The following is a 21,176-nucleotide window of genomic DNA, read 5'->3' on the forward strand; positions in this document are numbered from 1 at the left end:
TTATGATATAGGCAGGAGATTTGACTATCAGTGAGGTAAGATAGTATTATACAAACACTTAAATACAAACTGTTTCATTTTTTCTGTACCGAATAAATGGGGGGAAAAAAAGAAATATTTGCCTGGACAGTAGCTGCAAATCAGGTGGCAAAAGATTATTGATTGTGTATAAAGATAACCCATAGTTATTCTGCCTAACTACTATAATCTGTCATTCTCCAGGGCACATCTTGACTTTTTCACTAGCTAAATTAACAAGGTTATGTGGGTATGTGGATGTAATTACTAGTCCACCATCCCTCAAGTCTTGAGAATAATCTCTGGATTAGCAGGAGGGGAGAGGAGGCATGTTCAGAGGTTTCTACTTGATTCTATCATAATAGCCCTCACTTCTTGGATCTGAGACCCAGCATTAGGATGCTGTCAGTAAATATTCCCATTTTGTATTCTGGAGCTAGATGGATCCAATGGACACTGTGAAACAGACTCAGGCCTAGATGCTGTCTATCTCCTGATCTCTAGAAGCTCCCTCTATGAGCTCTGGTTCGTGGTAGCATTTAAGGTTTGTGAAGTATATCAGAAAGATAGAGCCTAATGACCTAATAACCACTGGACAGTCTGGTTATTCCTCTCTCCTCCATCCACAGTTACATTGATAAGTGGCTGGAGTTTCCTCTCAGGAAAGTTTAGATTATGATTTATGACATATACTTGTACTCATGTTGAACAGTCCTTTCTCATAAATGCAAAACCTTTCCTTAGTCAAGGAGTTTGTGTCTGAGCAAGAGTCTCTGAATCACCACAATACTGACTTCAGTTATGGTTTTCCTTCATAAATGTAGTAATTTACACACACACACACACACGTATATCTATTTCAAGTACCAGCATAGTCCACTGCTTATCTTATTGCTAGGGATCCTCGATCAATTAGCTACTGCCACAAATCCTTACCTCTACCATTCAGTCCTTGACATATCATGGTAAATTCTATCACACCTGGTCTGTTAAGTGCCAACAAGTCTTGGCCACTTGTGGGTCCTATCATTCACTTGAAGATCAGAGAGTCTATTTTCATTATAGCATCCTCTATCATTTCTGTCATATAGAGAACAGGATGCTATTCTTCATGTGTTTTCAAGAATGCTGGAGTCTTCCACAGCAATGGATTTCTTAATGTCTTAGTTGAAGGAAGGATTCTGAGTGGGTGGAATATGTATGTTTAGGGGTGGCTAAGTTACACATATAGATATTCTTTAACATTTCCATCTTCCCAAGCCTTTGGACTCTATTCTACAAAATGCCAGGTAACTCACTGTAAACCACTACTCAGTTCAACTTTCAATCAGTGAATCTAGTAGATGTTAAAGCCGACCCATTAAAACCATTGTCCAATACAATAAATAGCAAAGTGCACGCATGACAATTTGGTCTGCTTGTTTCTTAGGATTTGTTCCCTTGGTTTAATACCATTATAATCCACTTTAGACTATCAAATTTTTGTAACTCTTTAGGTGTACAGAATAAGTTATTTCCTCTCATAGTACTTATTATATTTACTTTTTCTGTGCAGGTTTTATTTTTTGCAGTCTGAGATAATAAGAGATCATCTGAAGGAGAGAGTGATGAGAATTGGCATTAACTTTGTGACCCAGGGTCAGTTCTTAGAAAATAAGGAAGCCTTGAATTGGCATAGCATGAAAGGAGCTGCCTGTGCTGGAAAGGGAGGTTTATGGAAATAAAGATTATAGTTCTTAGCCTTGTCAGTTCTTCAAATGTCACTATGTTAGTCAGTCTTCTGTCACCATAATATATTGTGAGATAATCAACTTAAGATTTATTTTGGTTCACAGTTTTAAAGTTTCCAGTCCTTGAACAGTTGGCCCTGTTGCTTTGAGCCTGTGACCACACATCACAGCAGGAATATGCAGTAGAGCAAAACGACTCACCTCATGATCAGTGAGCAATAGAGAGGAAGGGAGGGGTGAGGGTTCCATTATTCCTTTTAAGGGCATGCTCCCCAATGACCTGAAGACCTCCCACAAAACCCCAAATCTTACAGGTTTGACTTCCAATAGCTCCTCACTGGGGATTAAGTCTTTATCACAAGGACTGTTGGGGGACATTCCAGATTCAAAACATAACAGTCAACATACCTGTTCTCAGGAAGACCCTCCTCCATGAAAACTTTTACCTAGTCTAAAAGAACTAATGTATAGAGCATATAAATAGTGTTGTTACATTTGTTATTCAACCCTTGGACTTACTATTGGATATTTGTGTTTAATCCTTGATCATACCTTCCTTAAGACGACAGAAAGTGAGGGACGTTTTCAGAGTTTCATAGATGCCTCTTGTTTTCAGAAAATGTTCTTAGCTGTTTGCTTCATAGATTTTCATTTTCTTATTCCCTACGTATGCTCTCTAGGGTGGTCAGGCAACATTAAGCAACACTATAATCTTTATAATCATTTATAAATGTTGGCATAGCAACTAGATGCCACAGTCACTTGATATTTGAATGAATTGCTCTCCATATACACTATATTTCATGCTTCCATCAGCAATAATCTGAGAAATCACGATTCCATCATATACCTGGGACCATCATGATGTTTTCCCCTAGAAGAGGTTATGCCTGTGCTCTTCAAATATGATCAACTCAATTCTAGAATTCCCTAAGGCAACTATTGTATCAATCAGAGTCACAAAGTTAGCAGTTGTCTACTCCAATTTAGTATAATGAAAGGAAATTTTAATAAAGGGACTATTTGCAAAATGTGACCAGACATAAGGACATCACAAATCATAGTGCAATACTCTGGGACTAGTAACAAAATGGTATTCTGACCCTCAGGTCCATCTGGAGAGGGTACCTCTAAAGCTATGTGTGAGATGTAATGTTGAAGAGCAGTTAGGAGAGAGAAGTATTCTCATCTTCCTCTTCTAAGGCAAATGAGAAACCACAAAGTGAGAAAACCAATCGGTTTAGCCAATATGGATTAGCATTTGAAAGCAAAGTACAGAATGGAAAAGAAAAGAGGCAGGTAAAAAATATTCAGTACAGTTCATTCTGATTTTTTTAAAAAATATAAGCCAACGGTGTTGCTTTATGAAAAAACTATGAAGCATAAGAGTAAATATGAAAAATTGTACGATTAACACATTGAGTTGAAACCAATATTCGAGTGTCTTAACATAAAGAGGGTTTATTTGCAATACCAATTAATAAGTAATGCTAATTTGAAAAGTAGTATCCACAGTAAAAAGTAATATATAGATTAAATGCATTTGAAAATAATTGCAACTCATATCAGCATTTTTACTAATTGTGCATCAGTACAGAAGGGTTTTTCAAAATCCTCTGAACAATTTTGTTTAAATATTGTTAACTGTTCAAATTCAGGCCAAATGGGTGTCACTGAGTATAATTTCACACATCATCTTCCTCATTTTATTTTTCCTCTCAGACTTTTCTTTCTACAGATTTTGTGTAGCCATACATCTATACATTATTACTGTTTTTTAGGTTTCTGCTGCCTTCAGAGGCAGTATATTTTGGTGGTAAAAGCAAGACTGTAGCCAAACTGTGCGGGTCCATAGCCTGGTTTTGCTACTAATTAGCTGTATGCTCTATACTCCTCATCTGTAAAATGCAAATGATGATACTTATGTCCCACTAGATTTCTTGTAGGATCCAAGTTTGGGATAAATATGTAAAGGGCTTGAAACTGTTCCTGACATACAGTAATATGTAGGCTAAAATCATCATTACAAAAATATTTATATTATAAAAAGTAGACGTTTGTCAAGAGAATTGTCTATCAAAACCATCATTTATAGTTTATTGCTCCCAGTATCCGGAGGTAAAAAACATCGTGTACATGTAGTGAGCTCCTGCAATGACCAGTCATTAAAATAATCATGTTTACACAAACTGTCAATTTAATTGTTTTTCTATTCTTCCAATTCAGCCCAGAAAATCGCGAAAGTAAAGTTCAATATAATTCTGGGCGGGTTTTGCCCACTCAACGGTTTTACCTATGGCTGTACCAAGCAACCGCAATGATTCCTACATTTACTGTGGCAATGCTGTTCCTATCTTCCCTTTATCATAACCTGTTTACAAACGCTAAAGGCAATTTCAATCCTGAACCACAGCTTCGGAGTTCGCCAGGTTTCCGCTGCCATTTCATCTCCTCTGCAAAGAGCGACCGGCCGGCCGATGCAATCATTTAAACGAGGCGCTGCGGTTTCATTGGCCGGGAGCTGCTGCTCATTGATTGGCCCTCCGGTGCTGTGGGCGGAGCGCAGAGGTGCTCATTGGTGGAGGCGAAAAATTTAAACGGAGGCAAAAGGCAGAACTAGCTTTGCTTCTCAGCTTTGAGTTTGGGAGTTTGTGGGTGGGTATCCTTTACTCCTAGCGTGTCGGCTACTGGAAAAGAAAGCAGGGTAAATTCTCTCCTACCATCTCCACGGTCGCGCGGGTGAGGCGGTCAGCGTCGGTCGGGCGTACCTGCTCCGGAGCAGCCAGGAAGGAGCTGCGGAAGGCGGCCGGAGCGGGGTCTGGAGCTGCCATGGCGACCCGGCGAGTGGGGCGAACCTTCTGGGAGGTGAGCCCTACCGAACGCAGGCCGCCGGCAGGGCAGCGGGGCCCCGCGGCCGAGGAGGAGGCGGCTTCCCCGCCGGTGCTGTCCCTCAGCCACTTCTGCAGGTCGCCTTTCCTCTGCTTCGGGGATGTCCGCCTGGGGGCCTCGCGGACGCTGCCCCTGGTCCTGCACAACCCCAACGTGGAGGTGGCTGAGGTGGAGATTTCCCATTTCCCGGCCGCGGACCTGGGCTTCAGCGTGTCTCAGCGCTGCTTCGTGTTGCAGGTGAGTGGTGGGGAGGGGGTGTGTCTTGGGCCTGGCGCTCTGCTTCGCGGTCCTTCCTGCCACCTTCCTCTGGAGGTCTGAGGCATGGAAAAGAAACGACAAAATTACCCTTAGAGATAAAGGCAGAGCGTGGGTGGCCCTTGACACACACATAAAGCCCTAGGGCACTCAGTTACTAGGGCGGTGACAGCACCAAGGCGTGCCTACTTATCTTTTACAGCATTTTAAATAAATTTTATGTGAAAAATTCAGGCATTTAAACGTATACTCTAGGTATTGTGAAATACTTTTGGTGTTCTAAACTAATAGATGGCACTTTTGAACATCCTGTTTTTTAAGAGTATATTGGTTGAAGTTTTTAAAATTACTGCTTCCTGCCTATCATCTTCATATAATTTTAGTTTCCATATGTATCCTTAGAGTAACTACTTTTTCTGGTGAAATGGTGAATTTTGTTTTGGCTAAATGGTCCACCAAAGAGCCAAAAGTGAAGTTCCTTAGGGCAGTGCTTAATATGTATGTGTGGTGTATAGGTGCAGTTTTGAATTTTAATCTCTTGCTGTCAGTGTCGTTGTAAGAGTGCATTCAATTTAATTTTATGATCTTTGTTTCAAGAAAGTCTCTCATAATTTTTACAGCCTGCTTTGTTCAGAGTACGGGTCCCATTCCCATCACCACAAAACAGAAAATTTGTTCTTATTTTGCCTGCTGTGCCCTATTCATTGAGTAGGACCTTGGAAAGCATGAAGCCATTAGCTGAGGGGGTCTGAACTAGTTGGCTAATCATCACTTCATAAGGTTAGGAGTAGTAATTTTAATCTGAGTTCCATTGCCCTCTATGTCACTAGTGGCTCATCTGCACTTCAAAACCTGTCTGTTCTTGTTTATGAATGACTGCTTTTCTTGCTATGGAAAGATAGACTTCTGTATACATAATACTTTTACTTATTCTTTTTTGTTATAATGTACAAGTAAGGTTCTTGTTTTCAGAATAAATTGTTTTATAAAGATTCTCTATTTGTATTTTCTAAAACAAACTGTTTATGATATTATATAGATTCACTTTTCAAACAAAAACTTGTCTTTTTTCCTTTGACAAACAGCCAAGCTTTCGTTTGTTTGTTATTGTTTTGTCCTGTCAGGGTTTAGCAGATTCTACCTGCCAGGCTGTATGGTGTAAATGTTGAAGTCAAACTGTGGAGCCACACTGCCTGGGTTCTAATTATTAGCTGCATGACTTGGACAAAGTTTCTAGACATTGATCACTTCATATATAAAACGTACATAATAGTACCTGCTTCCTAGGAATGTGAATTGTTAACCAGTTATATGAGATACTTGCAATTGTGCCTGTAACATACAAATTGTTTAACAAAGATCAGCATTACGATGTGGACTATAAAGGAGTTTGTGGAAAGAGGGAATTTAGTTGATCATCTTTACATTTCTTTTTCCACAAAGTCTTTGTGATACAGTGCCATTATATTTGAACTAGAAGTACTAATAAAGGAGTAGACATTTCCATTTTTTAAAACCACTCAATTAAAATGATCTGAAGACTATTGCTTTCATATAGTTAGATTTTATTATAATTTTATGTCATTATGAACCCTGTTAGTGCTAGTGACTTTTTTCTTTATAATGAAATGCACAGTTCAGGTAGGAAAAATGTATTTCACTTACCATATGTTCTTAGGGTTTGGAGTGTTGGTGAATAACAATTATTAGTCCTCTACTGTATCCTAAGTTGCATGTTATGCTTTGATTATTTTAATTATATTGTTATAATCATTTAAAGTATATTCTTTGGATTGTAGCCTAAACAAAAAATGGTTATTTCTGTTAACTGGACGCCATTGAAAGAAGGCCGAGTAAGAGAAATTGTGACATTTCTTGTAAATGATGTTCTGAAACACCAAGCCATATTACTAGGAAATGCAGAAGAGCAGAAAAAGAAAAAGGTAAGTTTAATCATTCTGTATGTTACTCCAAGAAAATGTTTAGTAATACGTAAAAATTATTTTGATGACAGGCCTGAAGTAACATAAATTTCTTATTAACTAATATTCAGTGGTTTTCAGTTTCATCATTTTATTTTGCTTATTTTTACAGAGGAGTCTTTGGAATACCATTAATAAAAAGAAAAATTCAGCCTCTTCAAGTCATAACAAAAAAATTTCAAATGGTCAAAATGTTAACAAAACATTTTGTGTTTCTCAAAAAGTTGACAGAATTAGGAGCCCACTCCAGGCATGTGAAAATTTGGCTATGGAAGAAGGCTGTTCTCCAACAGAAAATAGTTCTTTAACGCTTGAAGAAAATAAAATACCTATATCACCTATTAGCCCTGCTTTCCAAGAATGTCATGGTGAAATTTGCTTGCCACTTTCTGTACGTAGGTCTACTACCTACTCTTCTCTTCTTGGATATGGAAATGAGGAACAGTTAAAAGTAGAAGGTGCCACCATTTCAAAAGATTTTAATTTTAATGAGGAAGTCATAACTGAAACTTCCTTTCAAAGTGAGGAGAATAGTAAACTTATTCTGACTCCAAACTGTTCTTCAACTTTGAACACTATACAAAGTCAGGGAAATTTTCTAAGTCCAGATTCTTTTGTAAATAACAGTCATGCAGCTAATAATGAAGTAGGGTTAGTGACATTTCTTTCATCAGATAGACTTACAAAAGATAATTCAGAGTCTGTGAATTTGGAATGCAAAACTGTACATGAAATTTACAGAACAATTTTAAGTCCAGATTCTTTCATACATGATAATTATGGAATAAATCAGAATCTAGAGTCAGACTCAGTTAATCCCATTTTATCCCCAAATCAGTTTGTAAAAGATAACATGGCACATATATGTACCTCTCAACAAACATGTGAAATATCATCATTACCAAACAAAAATTCTCAGAATGCCCAGTCTTCTCAACACTGGAGAAAAAATGAAGTTTTGCCATGTAGTCCTGAATGTCAGGGTTCAAAAACACCCAAACTTAATTTTGAAGAATTAAAACCTGTAGAAGTGAAGTCAAATTACTACAATTTTACAAAACAAATTCATCCTAAATTTTCTGCAGTTCAAGATGCGTCTAGTTATAACCATAATAAGCAACATAAGAAACGCCCCATACTTTCTACCACTGTTACTAAAAGGAAGCCCACCATTGCCAGAGAAAAGCAAACTGAAATTAATAAACCAAAAGCAAAAAGATCTCTCAACAGTACAGTAGGTGACTGTGAAAAAGTAATAGATCACCCAAAAGAAAAAGAAGCTTTACATTCTCATCTTCCAATTATCGATTCAGTATTAAGTAAACCTAAGTGTTATAAAAGTGAAATAACTACTTCAACGACAGCTTTAGTTGCCTGTAAAAGAAAAATTGATGAAAACATGGAAGATACAAATGTGAAGGTTGCTATTACAGAACATGTGGATGTACACAAAATCAAAAGAATCCACTTTTCTCCCTTGGAATCTAAAACATCAACTGTTAAAAAAATGAAAAAGATGACAACACCCATCTCAAAACATACTAGCAACAGGGAGAAATTAAGCCTTAAGAAGAAAACTGGTGAGTATTACTTATAAAATCTCTAGTGAAAGTATACCTATAAAGGATATATTTTCTGTTTTGGTTTAGTAAATCTGCTTTGATAAGCTTGTATTAACTTGTACTTTTCATGTGCCAAATTGCTTAGTAGAAGACAGAACAAACATAGTGTGGAACTAATTTCTGAAATAGTTGCAGTCTTGTCTGTTAAACTTTTGGTATTTTATCCGCGAATTTTCTGCAATAATTCTGCTTTTTTAAAAACTATTTTATCCAAATATTTATATCAATTTGATTTTTTTTTGGTACCTCCTTGAGTTTTATACCCAAAGAGAGTACTTGACTTGCTTCACCTTAGTGCATGCCCTAATTGGAAGTCCCAGTGAAGTTTCTGGCCTACACAGTACCATCTGAAGAATTGTAGGAAAGACCTTTTCATGTCCTGTGCTCCTAATGACCTTACTTTCTCTCAACCTCTGCCCAGCCACCAATTAGAAATGAAGATAAGTCCCTAGAGTTCTCCATACCTTAGGAAAGAACATTTTTCCTTTTCTATTATTCACACCTTTATCGCACTGCCTCAGAAGCGGACAGGATTAATCCCATCACACACTTTTAACTCAAATTATCTCTTCTGACAATCAAAGTCCACGCAGGAAAACAACCCACACTAGGTATTTTACCAGTTAATTTGAAAGAATTCTAGGACTCCTAAGAAATACACCACATATCTCATTTCTCTTTGAACATCCCCAATTTGAACCATTTCCTTTCTCTAGTTCTGCAAACCCTTCTGTACCCTTTGGACTCTCTGTTCCCTAGCACTTCTTTGCAGACATTCTCCTACCTTGTTACCCTGCTGAAGCCTGACCTTGTCCTGACAACAATGCTTTCATTACAACCCTCTCAAGTTGTGTCTGCATTCTCTCCTACTTTTATGACTTTGGACCTCCTGCGGAATCTTCTAATATCTACTTTTTATCTTTTATCTATTTCCAAACTAATATCCTTTCTCCCTTAAAAATAACAAAACAGCTTAAATCTCATTTTTCAGACTTTCCCACCTGTATCTTTCCTTTTTGCAGAGAATGATTTGCTCTCAAAATTTTGAATCTTCCTCATTATGTTTTTTCTAAAACAACTATTATTATGATTTCAAAATCCTTCCAAAAGATCCTTCTAATACTCTGGGAATTTATTCCAATCTCCTTAGGCCAGGATCTCCTAAAAGTATCTCAATTTCTAGTTACTATATCTACGAGTTCCACATTTTCTTTAGAACCCTACTTAACATATTTTAGACCCTTTGTACATCTACAGTTCTTTAACCACTGTTTCCGTGGCCCTCACCTCTAACATAGCTGTCTTTCCTTATTTAGATTGAATTCCACAGTTCATCCTAAATACTTCCTCAGCCTTCTTTCCCTTCATTGTCCTTGCCCAGCAAATTCCAACTCCAATCCAGTCTAACTTTGCCTACTCTGTGCCTGAACGTTGTGGGTTGTTCTTTATGACTGTGAACCCCAAATAAGCCCTGAAATCTTTTTATGGCTCTATTTTCCTGGCTTATTGACTTTGCCATAGGATATCTCAACCTCTTCTTCTGAAGCCTCTGTTTCCTCCTGTCTCACGACTGATAATAGTAGTTAACATTTACTGAATTCTTTTTCTGTCAGACCTTAGTTGTGAGTACTTTACTGTTACATCTTTGAATATTTACAACATTCATATGAAGTAAATGTTATTTTTACCTATAGTACAGTTTTACAAATGAGGAAATAGATGCATTGAGAATTGAGTAATTTGCCCAATTTTGTAGAGTCAGTAAGTGATAAAGCTGGGGTTCTACTCTAGGTAATAAGTCAGTATTCTGATCCTCATCCAAGCCAATTACCTGTTTCCTATTTCTTGAGGGACTAGAAATACAGATGCTTTTCTACTTACTAGGGGTTATATGCCAATAAACCCATTGTCATTGACCTTAACAAGAAAAATTTCAATAAAATAGCCAAAACTGATTGAAGTGCATTCAACAAATAGGAGATAGATTGGAACCAGCTAACAAAAGCTCCTTTCAAAATGATATTTTACTTCAGAAAATAACTTTTAATTCAGTATAACCTATATGCAAAAAATTATATTCATCAGTACATAAGTCAGTGAAAAGAGAATATTGACTCTATTAAGGAATTCTGCTTAAAAGAAAACAAGCAACATAAGCATGGAGCATAGGCTGAAGGGATAAATAGTCAGTGAGCTCCACATTGTAAATCCAGTGATTATTTCTCAATCTTTGTTTTGGTACCAGGAATTGAACCCAGGGATACTAAACCACTGAGCCACATCCCCAGCCCTTTTTTTAATTTTAGAGACAGGGTCTTCCCGAATTGCTTAGGGTCTCCCTTAGTTACTGAGGCTGGCTTTGAACTCTCAATTCTCCTGCCTTAGCCTCCCAAGTGGTTGGGATTACAGGTGTGCACCGTCACACCTGGCTATTTTCTCAATCTTCATCCTGAACTATTTGCAACAGTTTGGAGCTTTGAACCTCTACCTTCTTGGAACATTTTATCTTGCCATTCTCATTCTCTTGGTTTTCTTCCTTCTTCATTGACTGCTCCCTGTCAGTTTTCTTTGTGGAAAGTTTTTTATTTCCCCTACTCTTTGGATTATGAAGGGCTAGTCATTGAGCATTTTCATATTTTTGCTCATTCTCTTAATGATCTCATCCTATATCATAGCTTTCAATACTCTCTATAATGTAGACCCCCCACATATATTTCTTCAGGATGGACCTCTTATGTGTAGACTCATATATTCAATATATGATATTTCTACTTGGCTGTATAGTAATATTCATTATTTAATTCATGCAAAGCCAAATCCTTGCTGTCTCCATTCCCACAACAGATCCTCTTCTTTTTCATTTCCCATCTCTGTAAATGATATGTCTATATTTCTCAATATTGACAATTCCAAAGCCATGGAATTGTTTTTGTGTTTTTCTCTCATCCTTTCTCTATAAACTCAAATGCAGATCTGATTCTAAACTCAGTTTTCTCTTTCTTCTAAATAGATTTATAATCTGATCATTTCTCATTTACCACTTTGAATGACACTGTTTGGGCCAGTGTTTGTCATTGTAGGATGTGCAAACAGATCTCCTTGCTTTCACCTTTGACTTTTCCATAGTCTGTATATACCTACATAACTACTTTTTAAATATTAGAGCCTTGGTCTGTTCAGTTCCATACCATCTAATGACTTCTTGCAATGAAAGCCAAAATTCCTACAATGGTTTACAGGGCCTTATAAGATCTATATTATCACCTATTGACTTTCCAGCCTCTACTCTTACTTTTTTCTTTCCCCTTCTCACTCTGTTTTTTACCACTTTGGCTTACGTATAGTCCTTGAAACTTCAAATATGCTCGTCCTCAGGGTATTTTCAGTTGTTATTTTCTCTAACTAGAATGACCTTCTCCAACTCACTTATCAAGTTCATAACAGTAACTTGACCAAGGTTCTCAAGAACTACTGAATATTTAGAGTCACAGTTTAAACTCAGGTTTACCTAGCTACAATGTAAATGTTTTTTTCCACCATATCTTGCTAAACTATTGGGATTTAAATGAAAGAAAAACTAAATAAAAGTTTTTTTTATTTGGGGTAATGACTAAGGATTATAGTGATGGCACAATGGGATTCACCTCAAAGTTCTGCTGTGCCAATGTATATAGTTATTAAAATAACTCCTCTAATTTTCCAATATGCAGTGTTTTTCTCCCATGTTTCAGAAACTCCAGTGACTATATTGTTATTAGATGATTTACAAAATTATTACTCTGTAATTTAAGGTCATCAGTTATGTAATCTCTGTTTATCTAGATATCTTTTTATTTGACAACATGCTAGCCATGTGGTGTAGTCTTCTTGCCATTCTGTCTCTTACTAACATTCATGTTTTTCTTTCATTAATTCAATCCTATATTTCAAGTATCCTAACCAACTTTTGTTAATACTGTTCTCTAATGAATTTCCCTCTAGTTATAGTCCCTTACAAACTAAATACAGCTTATGTGACATTTTGTACCTACCTGTTAGTTCTAGTTCTTTGCTTTACTGTTTTGTGTAGATATGTTCTGATCAGATAACAAATTATAAGGAACATATCCATTTTGTTCTCCTGCAAGGTATACAATAAATGATGAACAGAATGAATTAGTAAATGAATGAATGACCAAAGGTCACTGAATTGTTTGACACTTAAACCTGTTTTTGAGGCAGCTACCTGGTTGAGCCTCTTTGCTAGATTTAGAGCACTTTAATTTATGACGCCATACGAGAGCCAGTAATTCACTAAGAACTGCTCTAACTTCCTTCTCTTCTGATAAACATAGAAAAACAGAGCAAGAAGGCAATTCTCCAGATACATTTATTCAACACTAATAAGGCACATATTAAGTGTTTATACATTGTTTAGACTTTGTTTTCCCAGGGGAAAAATATAATTTGTATCCTCAAGTTACTCTCAGTTTTAATGATTAAACTCTGCCCAGGGAATTATTGAAGTGCAGAAGCAAAGGTGTATGAATGGCCAAGAGTGAGAAGGTGCCAATGAAGGCTTCCTAATGAATAAAATGATTTCAAGACAGAGGGGCTTGTTCTAGGTTGCAGAATGAGTCTCCCTAGTATGTTTTAAATGTTCAAATAAAATGAAAGTGATAACTTTAATAGGTATAAATTTGAGATTCCTCTAAAACCAGAGAAGCAGCTTTTTTTTTTTTTTTTTTTTTTTTTAATTTAAGGGCTTTTTTGATACTTTAAAAAATAACTTTATTTATGTGGTGCTGAGGACAAACTCAGTGCCTCACACATGCTAGGCAGGTGCTCTACCAATGAGCTACAACCCCAGCCCCAGCCCTTTTTCTTTAATGGTTCAGGATAATAAATATTTTAGCCTTTGCAGGCCATATCTTTATCACAACTATTCAACTCTGCCATCAACAATGTGCAAATCAATGAGTGTTTATGTCCCAATAATTTGTTATTTATAGGTACTGAAATTTGAATTTCATGTAGTTTTTTTTTTTTTTTTTTTTTTTTTTTTTTGCGGTGCTGGGGATCGAACCCAGGACCTTGTGCTTGCAAGGCAAGCACTCTACCAACTGAGCTATCTCCCCAGCCCTCATGTAGTTTTTATGTCATCAAATATTATTCACTTCATTTTTTCCCCCCAGTCTTTGGCAAATATAAAAACTATGCTTATGGTTCATAAAAGCAGATTGTGCTGAATTTTACACATGGGCTATAGTTTGCTCTAATTAGGAAAGATGCTTACATTTAGTAGCAGAATATGCTGGAGTGACAACTGCTTTTAAGAGCGTGAACTGCTCCTTCCATAGGTATTTGCTACTATGAATTCTGTTGCCTTTTCCTTTGTGATCACTTGCCATTTGTTAATCATGTGAGCTATATACCTGGGAATCAGTCTGTTCTCATTCTTCATGACTTTCCTAGTGAGATGGTATTAAGACTTATTGTTTCCACTAATAAAACAACTCTTCTCTGTTTCCATTACCTTTGTTAAAAATTGTTTTATCATATCTAACTTGGGTAACAACTGCCTTATAATTTTCTGTCTTTAGTCATGACCTCATTCATTTTCTTGCTCATACTATTTTCTAAAATAAAGATAAAAGATAAAGGTGTTATTTCTTGAAAAAAATCTATTACTGGTATGGAGGGTGACTCAAACTTAATAATAGTGCAGGCTCTAGAACTTAACTATCTAGTTCAAATCCCTGATGCTTCCTCACTTGTGTGACTTTTCAGCCCCAGTATCCTAATTATGTAAATTTTGAATAATTATAGTACTCCTTTCATAGATTTATTGTGATAGTTGTGTGAAAGATTGATATTTGATAGTTCTTGGCATAATATTTTCAATTATTAGCTGCCACTGTTATTAATATTGTTGAACTCTTCCTCTTCCAACTTCTTTTATTTCATTTTTCATATATATTCTTTGTTTTAGCCTTCTTATAGTTTTTGTCAGCAGGCCATATTCCTTCTGCTTAATATTCATTTTATGAGTTAGCACATGTATATTTTCATCTAGAAGGTCTTTTATACCCCTTTTAAACTTCTTCCATACTAGACTTAACTGCCTATAGGCTGTGACAGTATCGTTCCATTCTGTGTTTTCCCTATACCTAGCACAGTCTGGAATATATGTACACAGTGAGTTGTGGTTGAATCTGGACTGTAAAGTCTATAGACAAAACTTAAATGTGGTTTTTGGTCTGTAAATTCCAGGTGTTGGTTTCATTGACCACTAAGTTCATAGCATTAGTATCTGGAGAATAGTAGTTATGAAGTATTTGCTAAATGAATGTGATTATGAAGAACTCATACTTTTAACTTTCAATGAACTACCAACTTTGGGAATTTTATTTTTTTAATGCTATTAATTTTGTTTCCTGATGTATTTTAGATTCACTGGCATTCAAAACTCCTTTTTCTAAAACAAACAAAAGGATAAAACCTATTGTTGCTGTGGCACAGTCTAATTTGACCTTCATAAAACCATTAAAAGCAGGTAAGTGCTATTATATTTAAACTATCTGAAAAAGTAACATGGGATGAAGCATTAATTTCATTTCAAATGGAAATGAGTTTATTTTTTTATTTGAATAAAAGTCTTGAAGAATTTTTAAAATGTGTATGCAAATTATAATTAAGATATTCTTTCAGACTTTACTGAAATTGCCTCGTGGTAGTTTAGAATTTATAAATAATCAGGGAATTTTGTTTTACTTCTTCCCATTTTGCTTGATCACATTTCATACCCAAAATGTTTTCAAATCTTTGCAGCAAGTAGTGAAAAACAAATAGATATTGTTCAGTGTTTTAACTATGGTTTTACTAGTAAAAAAAGAACTTTCTTTTTATTTTTACAGACTGCATTTTGATTCATTGTACACAAATGGGGTAAATCATTTTGTTTCTATGGTTGTACACAATGTAGATTCATACCATTTGTGTAATCATACATGTACATAGGGTAATGATGTCTGTCTCATTCCACCATCTTTCAAACCTGCACCCCTCCCCTCCTCTCTTCCCTCTACATAATCGTAATCCAAAATTCCTCCGTTCTTCTCTTACTCCTACCCCACCACTATCATATGTATCCATCATCCACTTATCAGAGAAAACATTTGGCCTTTGGTTTTTTGGAATTGGCTTATTTCACTTAGCATGATATTCTCCAACTCCATTCACCTGCAAATGCCATAATTTTATTCTTCTTTATGGCTGAAGAATATTCCATTGTGTATGTATACCATAGTTTCTTTATCCATTTATCTATTGAAGAGTATCTAGGTTGGTTCCACAATCTAGCTATTGTGAATTGAGCTGCTATAAACATTGATGTGATTGTGTTATTGTAGTATGCTGATTTTAAGTCCTTTGGGTATAAACCGAGGAGTGGGATAACTGGGTCAAATGGTGGGTCCATTCCAAGTTTTCTGAGGAATCATACTGCTTTACAGAGTGTCTGCACCAATTTGCAGTTCAAGCATCAATGTATGAATGTGCTTTTTCCCCCACATCCATGCCAACATCTATTATTGTTTGTGTTCTTGATATTAGCCATTCTAATTGGAGTAAGATGAAATCTCAGGGTGGTTTTAATTTGCATTTCTCTAATTACTAGAGGTGTTGAACACTTTCATACATTTGTTAATCACCTGTATATCTTCTGTAAAGTGTCTGCCCAGTTCCTTAGCCCATTTATTGATTTGGTTCTTTGTATTTTTGGTGTAAAGTTTTGTAAGTTTTTTTATAAATTTTGGTGATTAGTGCTTTGTCTGAAGTGTGCATGGAAAAGATTTTCTTCCACTCTGTAGGCTCTCTCTTTACATTACTGATTGTTTCCTTTGCTGAGAAAAAGTTAAAAAAGAATTTTGCTATATATTATATAGTAATTTACAAGAAATTTTCTTGTGTAATAATCTAATTGTATTCTTAGATATTCCTAGACACCCAATGCCATTTGCTGCAAAGAACATGTTTTATGATGAACGCTGGAAGGAAAAACAGGAACAGGGCTTCACTTGGTGGCTAAATTTTATATTAACTCCTGATGACTTCACTGTTAAGACAAGTATTTCTGAAGGTAAACATTAAATTAATGTTTTAAATTTAATAATACTCTTATTTCAGCAGACCAGAATGTTGACAGGATATGTCATTCTTTAATTATGTATGCTTCATTTATTATTTTATAATTTGCTAATTCATTGACCTATATTCTAAAGATTGTGTGGGTAATTTTTCTTATTTAGGTTGATATGTAACAGTACTGAAATTTGCTTTTTCTTTTTGCTTTCCATTATATCATTTTATCAGCTAATGAAAGCAGTCCTTTGTGGCCTGACCATTTTGAATGTATTGACTCAATTGTTAATACCTTAGTTTAAGGAGTATGTAGGAACACTGCATAGTACACTGTGGGAGATGATTCAGATGGAATTTTAAAATATTGCAGTGTTTATTCTGGAAGAGAAGACTTGGGTGTAGGATAAGGTAGAAACATGGTACTTTCAAACATTTGAAGAATTTTCTTCTGAAAGAGAAGGAAATCTAAATTTTGTGCGGTTCTTGCATAGAAATTCTAGGAATCCATTTTAGATAAGGAAAAAATCCTTATGAACATTTAAGTTGTCAAACCATTGTGTAGGATGTCTTACAAAATGGTGATTTCCCCATCATTACAATGTTCAAAAAGACCATGTTTCACATTTGTCATAGAATCATGTATAGGATTTCTGCATTAAGAGAGTCTGGATTAGATGATCTCTAAGTTCACTTTTCTTTTTCTTCCAAAAGGAAATAAAGCCTGATTTTAAGAGAAAGGGTTATATAAAAATTTAAATTATATTTCAAAATCGAATTAATTTTTTTTAAAAAATCACATTCTTTAGGAACTTAACTTTTTAAAATTAATTTATAAAGAGAATGGACAGGGCTGGGTTGTGGCTCAGTGGTAGAGTGCTTGCCTGGCACGTGTGAGGCACTGGGTTCAATCCTCAGCACTTCATAAATAAAGAGAATGGAAACAGAGAAGCCAGTTAGGAGGTCATTTAATGGTCTAGATTAGAGATGCTAATGTTTAAAATGTTGGTGGTAGAGCTGTGAGAAGTATGTAGATTTGGAATGCATTCTGCAGGTAGTGCTAACAGGTTGTGGAGATATATTGGCCAAAGGTACTTAGTAAATGATGACAACTGTATTTTAAGATTATGAGAAGAAAACTTGGAGGGAGTGGGAAATTCCATTTTTACCATCTTAAGTTGTATTTTATTGCTGAAGTTAAGAATGTATGATGTTTTTTAATTGGGAACATTCATTCTTCTGTTTTTCACCCAGTAAATGCTGCTACTCTTCTTTTGGGAGTGGAGAATCAACATAAAATAAGTGTTCCTAGAGCACCTACAAAAGATGAAATGTCTCTCAGAGCTTATACTGCACGGTGCAGGTTGAATAGATTACGTCGCACAGCATGCTCTTTATTTACTTCTGAAAAAATGGTTAAAGCTATTAAAAAGCTTGAAGTTGAAATTGAAGCTAGGCGATTAATTGTTCGAAAAGATAGACATCTCTGGAAAGATATTGGTAAGAAGGTTACTAATTCTTTAAAAACACTAGAGATTTTGCATTTCGTCCCTGCCCCCAGCTTTATTGAGGGAAGTATCATTGATAAATTAAAATTGTTTATATTTAAATTATACAGTGTGATGTTGATATAAATATATATATATATAAAGATGATAACTACAATATAGCTAATTAATATATGCAGCACCTCACATAGTTCCTTTGTGTAGGAGATGGATTGAGGACATTTAAAATGTATTCTTAGCAAATTTCAAATTTGTAATTCAGCATTGATAACTATAGTCGCCATACTACTATAGAGTAGATCTCCAGAACTTATTCATCTTGTGGAAATGAAACTTTGTATCCTTTTGATATGCATCTCCTCTGCTTCTGTGAATTTGATGTTTTTAGATTCCATGTACAAGTGAGATAATACAGTGATTGTTTTCCTTACTTGGCTTATTGCTCTTAACATAATGCCCTCCAGGTCTATCCTCACTGAAAAAAGACAGGATTTCCTTCATCTTAGAGACCGAATAGTATTTCTTTTTGTGGTGGACACTTAGATTGTTTCCACATCTTGGCTATAATGAGTAATGCTGCAACAAATATAAAAATAAAATTATCTCTTCCAGACACTGATTGCATTTCCTTTGTATATAGATGCCTGAGAGGTTTTATGTTTCAAAACTGAATATACTTGCTTTTCTGCCTGAAATTTCATATACATAAAGATAATCCTGTATATTTAAGAATAGAAGTATTTTTCATTTAAACTATTTAGTCCATATGAGTGATTATTCTTTTTTCCCACTGATATCTTTTCCATGGAATTTTATCATCTTTATTTAATTAGTGATCTGAATTTAATTTTCTTTTGATGTACATTTCAGGAGAACGTCAGAAAGTCCTGAATTGGCTATTGTCCTATAATCCTTTGTGGCTTCGAATTGGCTTAGAGGTAAGCATATGTTTTAGTTTTTTACAACAATTTACTTTTCAATTATATACTTAAAATATTCTTTATTAAAATATGGTTCAACTCAGAAGTTTCAAAGTCATGTGTTGAGTTCGATTCATCTTCAATGTAAAATATAAGGTCAACTAATAAATACTGATTAGATAAATAGACCATGCCATTATATATTATTGACATTGTTACAGAGTAATTGATTCTGTAGTTTTTTTCTTTTATTTCTTTTGGTACTGGGGATTGAACCCATGGGCACTTTACCACTGAGTCACACCCCTAGCCCTTTCTAATTTTTATTTTGAAACAAGGTTTTGCTAACTTGTTTAGGGCCTTGCTTAATTGCTAAGGCTGGCCTCAAACTTGTGATCCTCCTGCCTCAGCCTTCCAAGCCACTTGGAATTACAGTTGTGTACCACCATGCCCAGCTACTTCTATAGTCTTTTAAATATATATAATTTGGTGTTGGATATAATGACTCCTTATAGTAAGCTGATTTTTGAACACTTATAAATGAAAAGACTAGGCTGCTTAAAGTATATTTTCTTATCTAAATCTCTTTCAAACTCAATGAGATGTGTATTATTATTTTTACTTCTCTAACAAAGTGAAAACTAACATATTAGTTGACTTGCAAAATGCCAGTAATTGGTCAAGTATTGAGCCTCCAGCTGTCTAAGCCAAAGCCCAACTTTCTATTTTTTTTTTAATGTATTTTTATTGTAAACAAATGGGATACATGTTGTTTCTCTGTTTGTACATGGAGTAACAGCATACCATTTGCATAATCATACATTTACATAGGGTAATGATGTTTGATTCATTCCATTATTTTTTCATTCCCCCAACCCCTCCCACCTCTCTTTTTCCCTCTCTACAGTCCCTCCTTCCTCCATTCTTGCCCTCCCTCCCACCCCCCATTATGTGCCATCATCCACTTATCAGTGAGATCATTCGCCTTTTAGATTTTTGAGCTTGGTTTATCTCACTTAGCACGATATTCTCCAATTTAATCCATTTGCCTGCAAATGCCATAATTTTATTATTCTTTATAGCTGAGTAATATTCCATTGTGTGTGTGTGTGTGTATGTGTGTGTGTGTATATATATATATAACTATATATATAACCATAAATATATATATAATATATATAACCATATATAACATATGTATATATAACCATATCCATATATATATAACCATATATATATATAACCATATATACATATATATATATATCACAGTTTCTTTATTCATTCATCAATTGAAGGACATCTAGGTTGGTTCCATAGTCTGGCTATTGTGAATTGAGCAGTTATGAACATTGATGTGGCTGTATCTTTGTAGTATGCTGATTTTATTTATTTATTTATTTATTTTTTTATTGTAAACAAATGGGATACATGTTGTTTCTGATTGTACATGGAGTAACAGCATACCATTTGCGTAATCATACATTTTACATAGGGTAATGATGTTTGATTCATTCTGTTATTTTTTCCTCTCCCCACCCCTCCCACCCCTCTTTTCCCTCTCTACAGTCCCTCCTTCCTCCATTTTTGTCCCCCTCCCACCCCTCATTATGTGTCATCATCTGCTTATTCACCTTTTGGATTTTTGAGATTGCCTTATCTCACTTAGAATGATATTCTTCAATTTCATCCATTTGCCTGCAAATGCCATAATTTTATTATTCTTTATAGCTTAGTAATATTCCATTATATATCTATACCACAGTTTCTTTATCCATTCATCAATTGAAGGACATCTAGGTTGGTTCCACAGTCTGGCTATTGTGAATTGAGCAGCTATGAAAATTGATGTAGCTGTATCTCTGTAGTATGCTGATTTTAAGTCCTTTTGGTAGAGGCCAAGGAGTGGGATAGCTGGGTCAAATGGTGGGTCCATTCCAAGTTTTCTAAGGAATCTCCACACTGCTTTCCAGAGTGGCTGTACTAATTTGCAGCCCCACCAGCAATGTATGAGTGTACCTTTTTCCCCCACATCTTCTCCAACACCTATTGTTGCTTGTATTCTTGATAATCGCCATTCTAATTGGGGTGAGATGGAATCTTAGTGTAGTTTTGATTTGTATTTCTCTTATTA

The 21,176-nt window shown here is 35.4% G+C and overlaps 2 protein-coding genes across 4 annotated transcripts in view; both read left to right on the forward strand.

Moving 5' to 3' along the window:
* F13B (coagulation factor XIII B chain) overlaps nucleotides 1–21,176 on the forward strand; it is a 370,477-nt gene that overhangs the window by 260,336 nt on the left and 88,965 nt on the right. The gene's annotated exons all lie outside the window — the stretch shown is intronic.
* ASPM (assembly factor for spindle microtubules) overlaps nucleotides 4,365–21,176 on the forward strand; it is a 66,336-nt gene continuing 49,524 nt past the window's right edge. For 2 of the 3 annotated variants that reach the window (XM_079107979.1, XM_079107980.1), the window contains exons 1-7: nucleotides 4,366–4,874; nucleotides 6,692–6,835; nucleotides 6,987–8,454; nucleotides 14,927–15,031; nucleotides 16,469–16,615; nucleotides 17,869–18,114; nucleotides 18,993–19,060. In XM_079107979.1, the coding sequence (XP_078964105.1) occupies nucleotides 4,578–4,874; nucleotides 6,692–6,835; nucleotides 6,987–8,454; nucleotides 14,927–15,031; nucleotides 16,469–16,615; nucleotides 17,869–18,114; nucleotides 18,993–19,060 (2,475 nt within the window). In that variant the 5' untranslated portion in view covers nucleotides 4,366–4,577. Of the gene's footprint in view, nucleotides 4,875–6,691; nucleotides 6,836–6,986; nucleotides 8,455–14,926; nucleotides 15,032–16,468; nucleotides 16,616–17,868; nucleotides 18,115–18,992; nucleotides 19,061–21,176 lie in introns of all 3 variants that reach the window. The other variant, XM_079107981.1, reaches the window with a different exon arrangement.

The sequence above is a fragment of the Sciurus vulgaris genome (genome assembly GCF_902686455.1).
Source record: "Sciurus vulgaris genome assembly, chromosome: 12".
Classification (NCBI taxonomy): domain Eukaryota; kingdom Metazoa; phylum Chordata; class Mammalia; order Rodentia; family Sciuridae; genus Sciurus; species Sciurus vulgaris.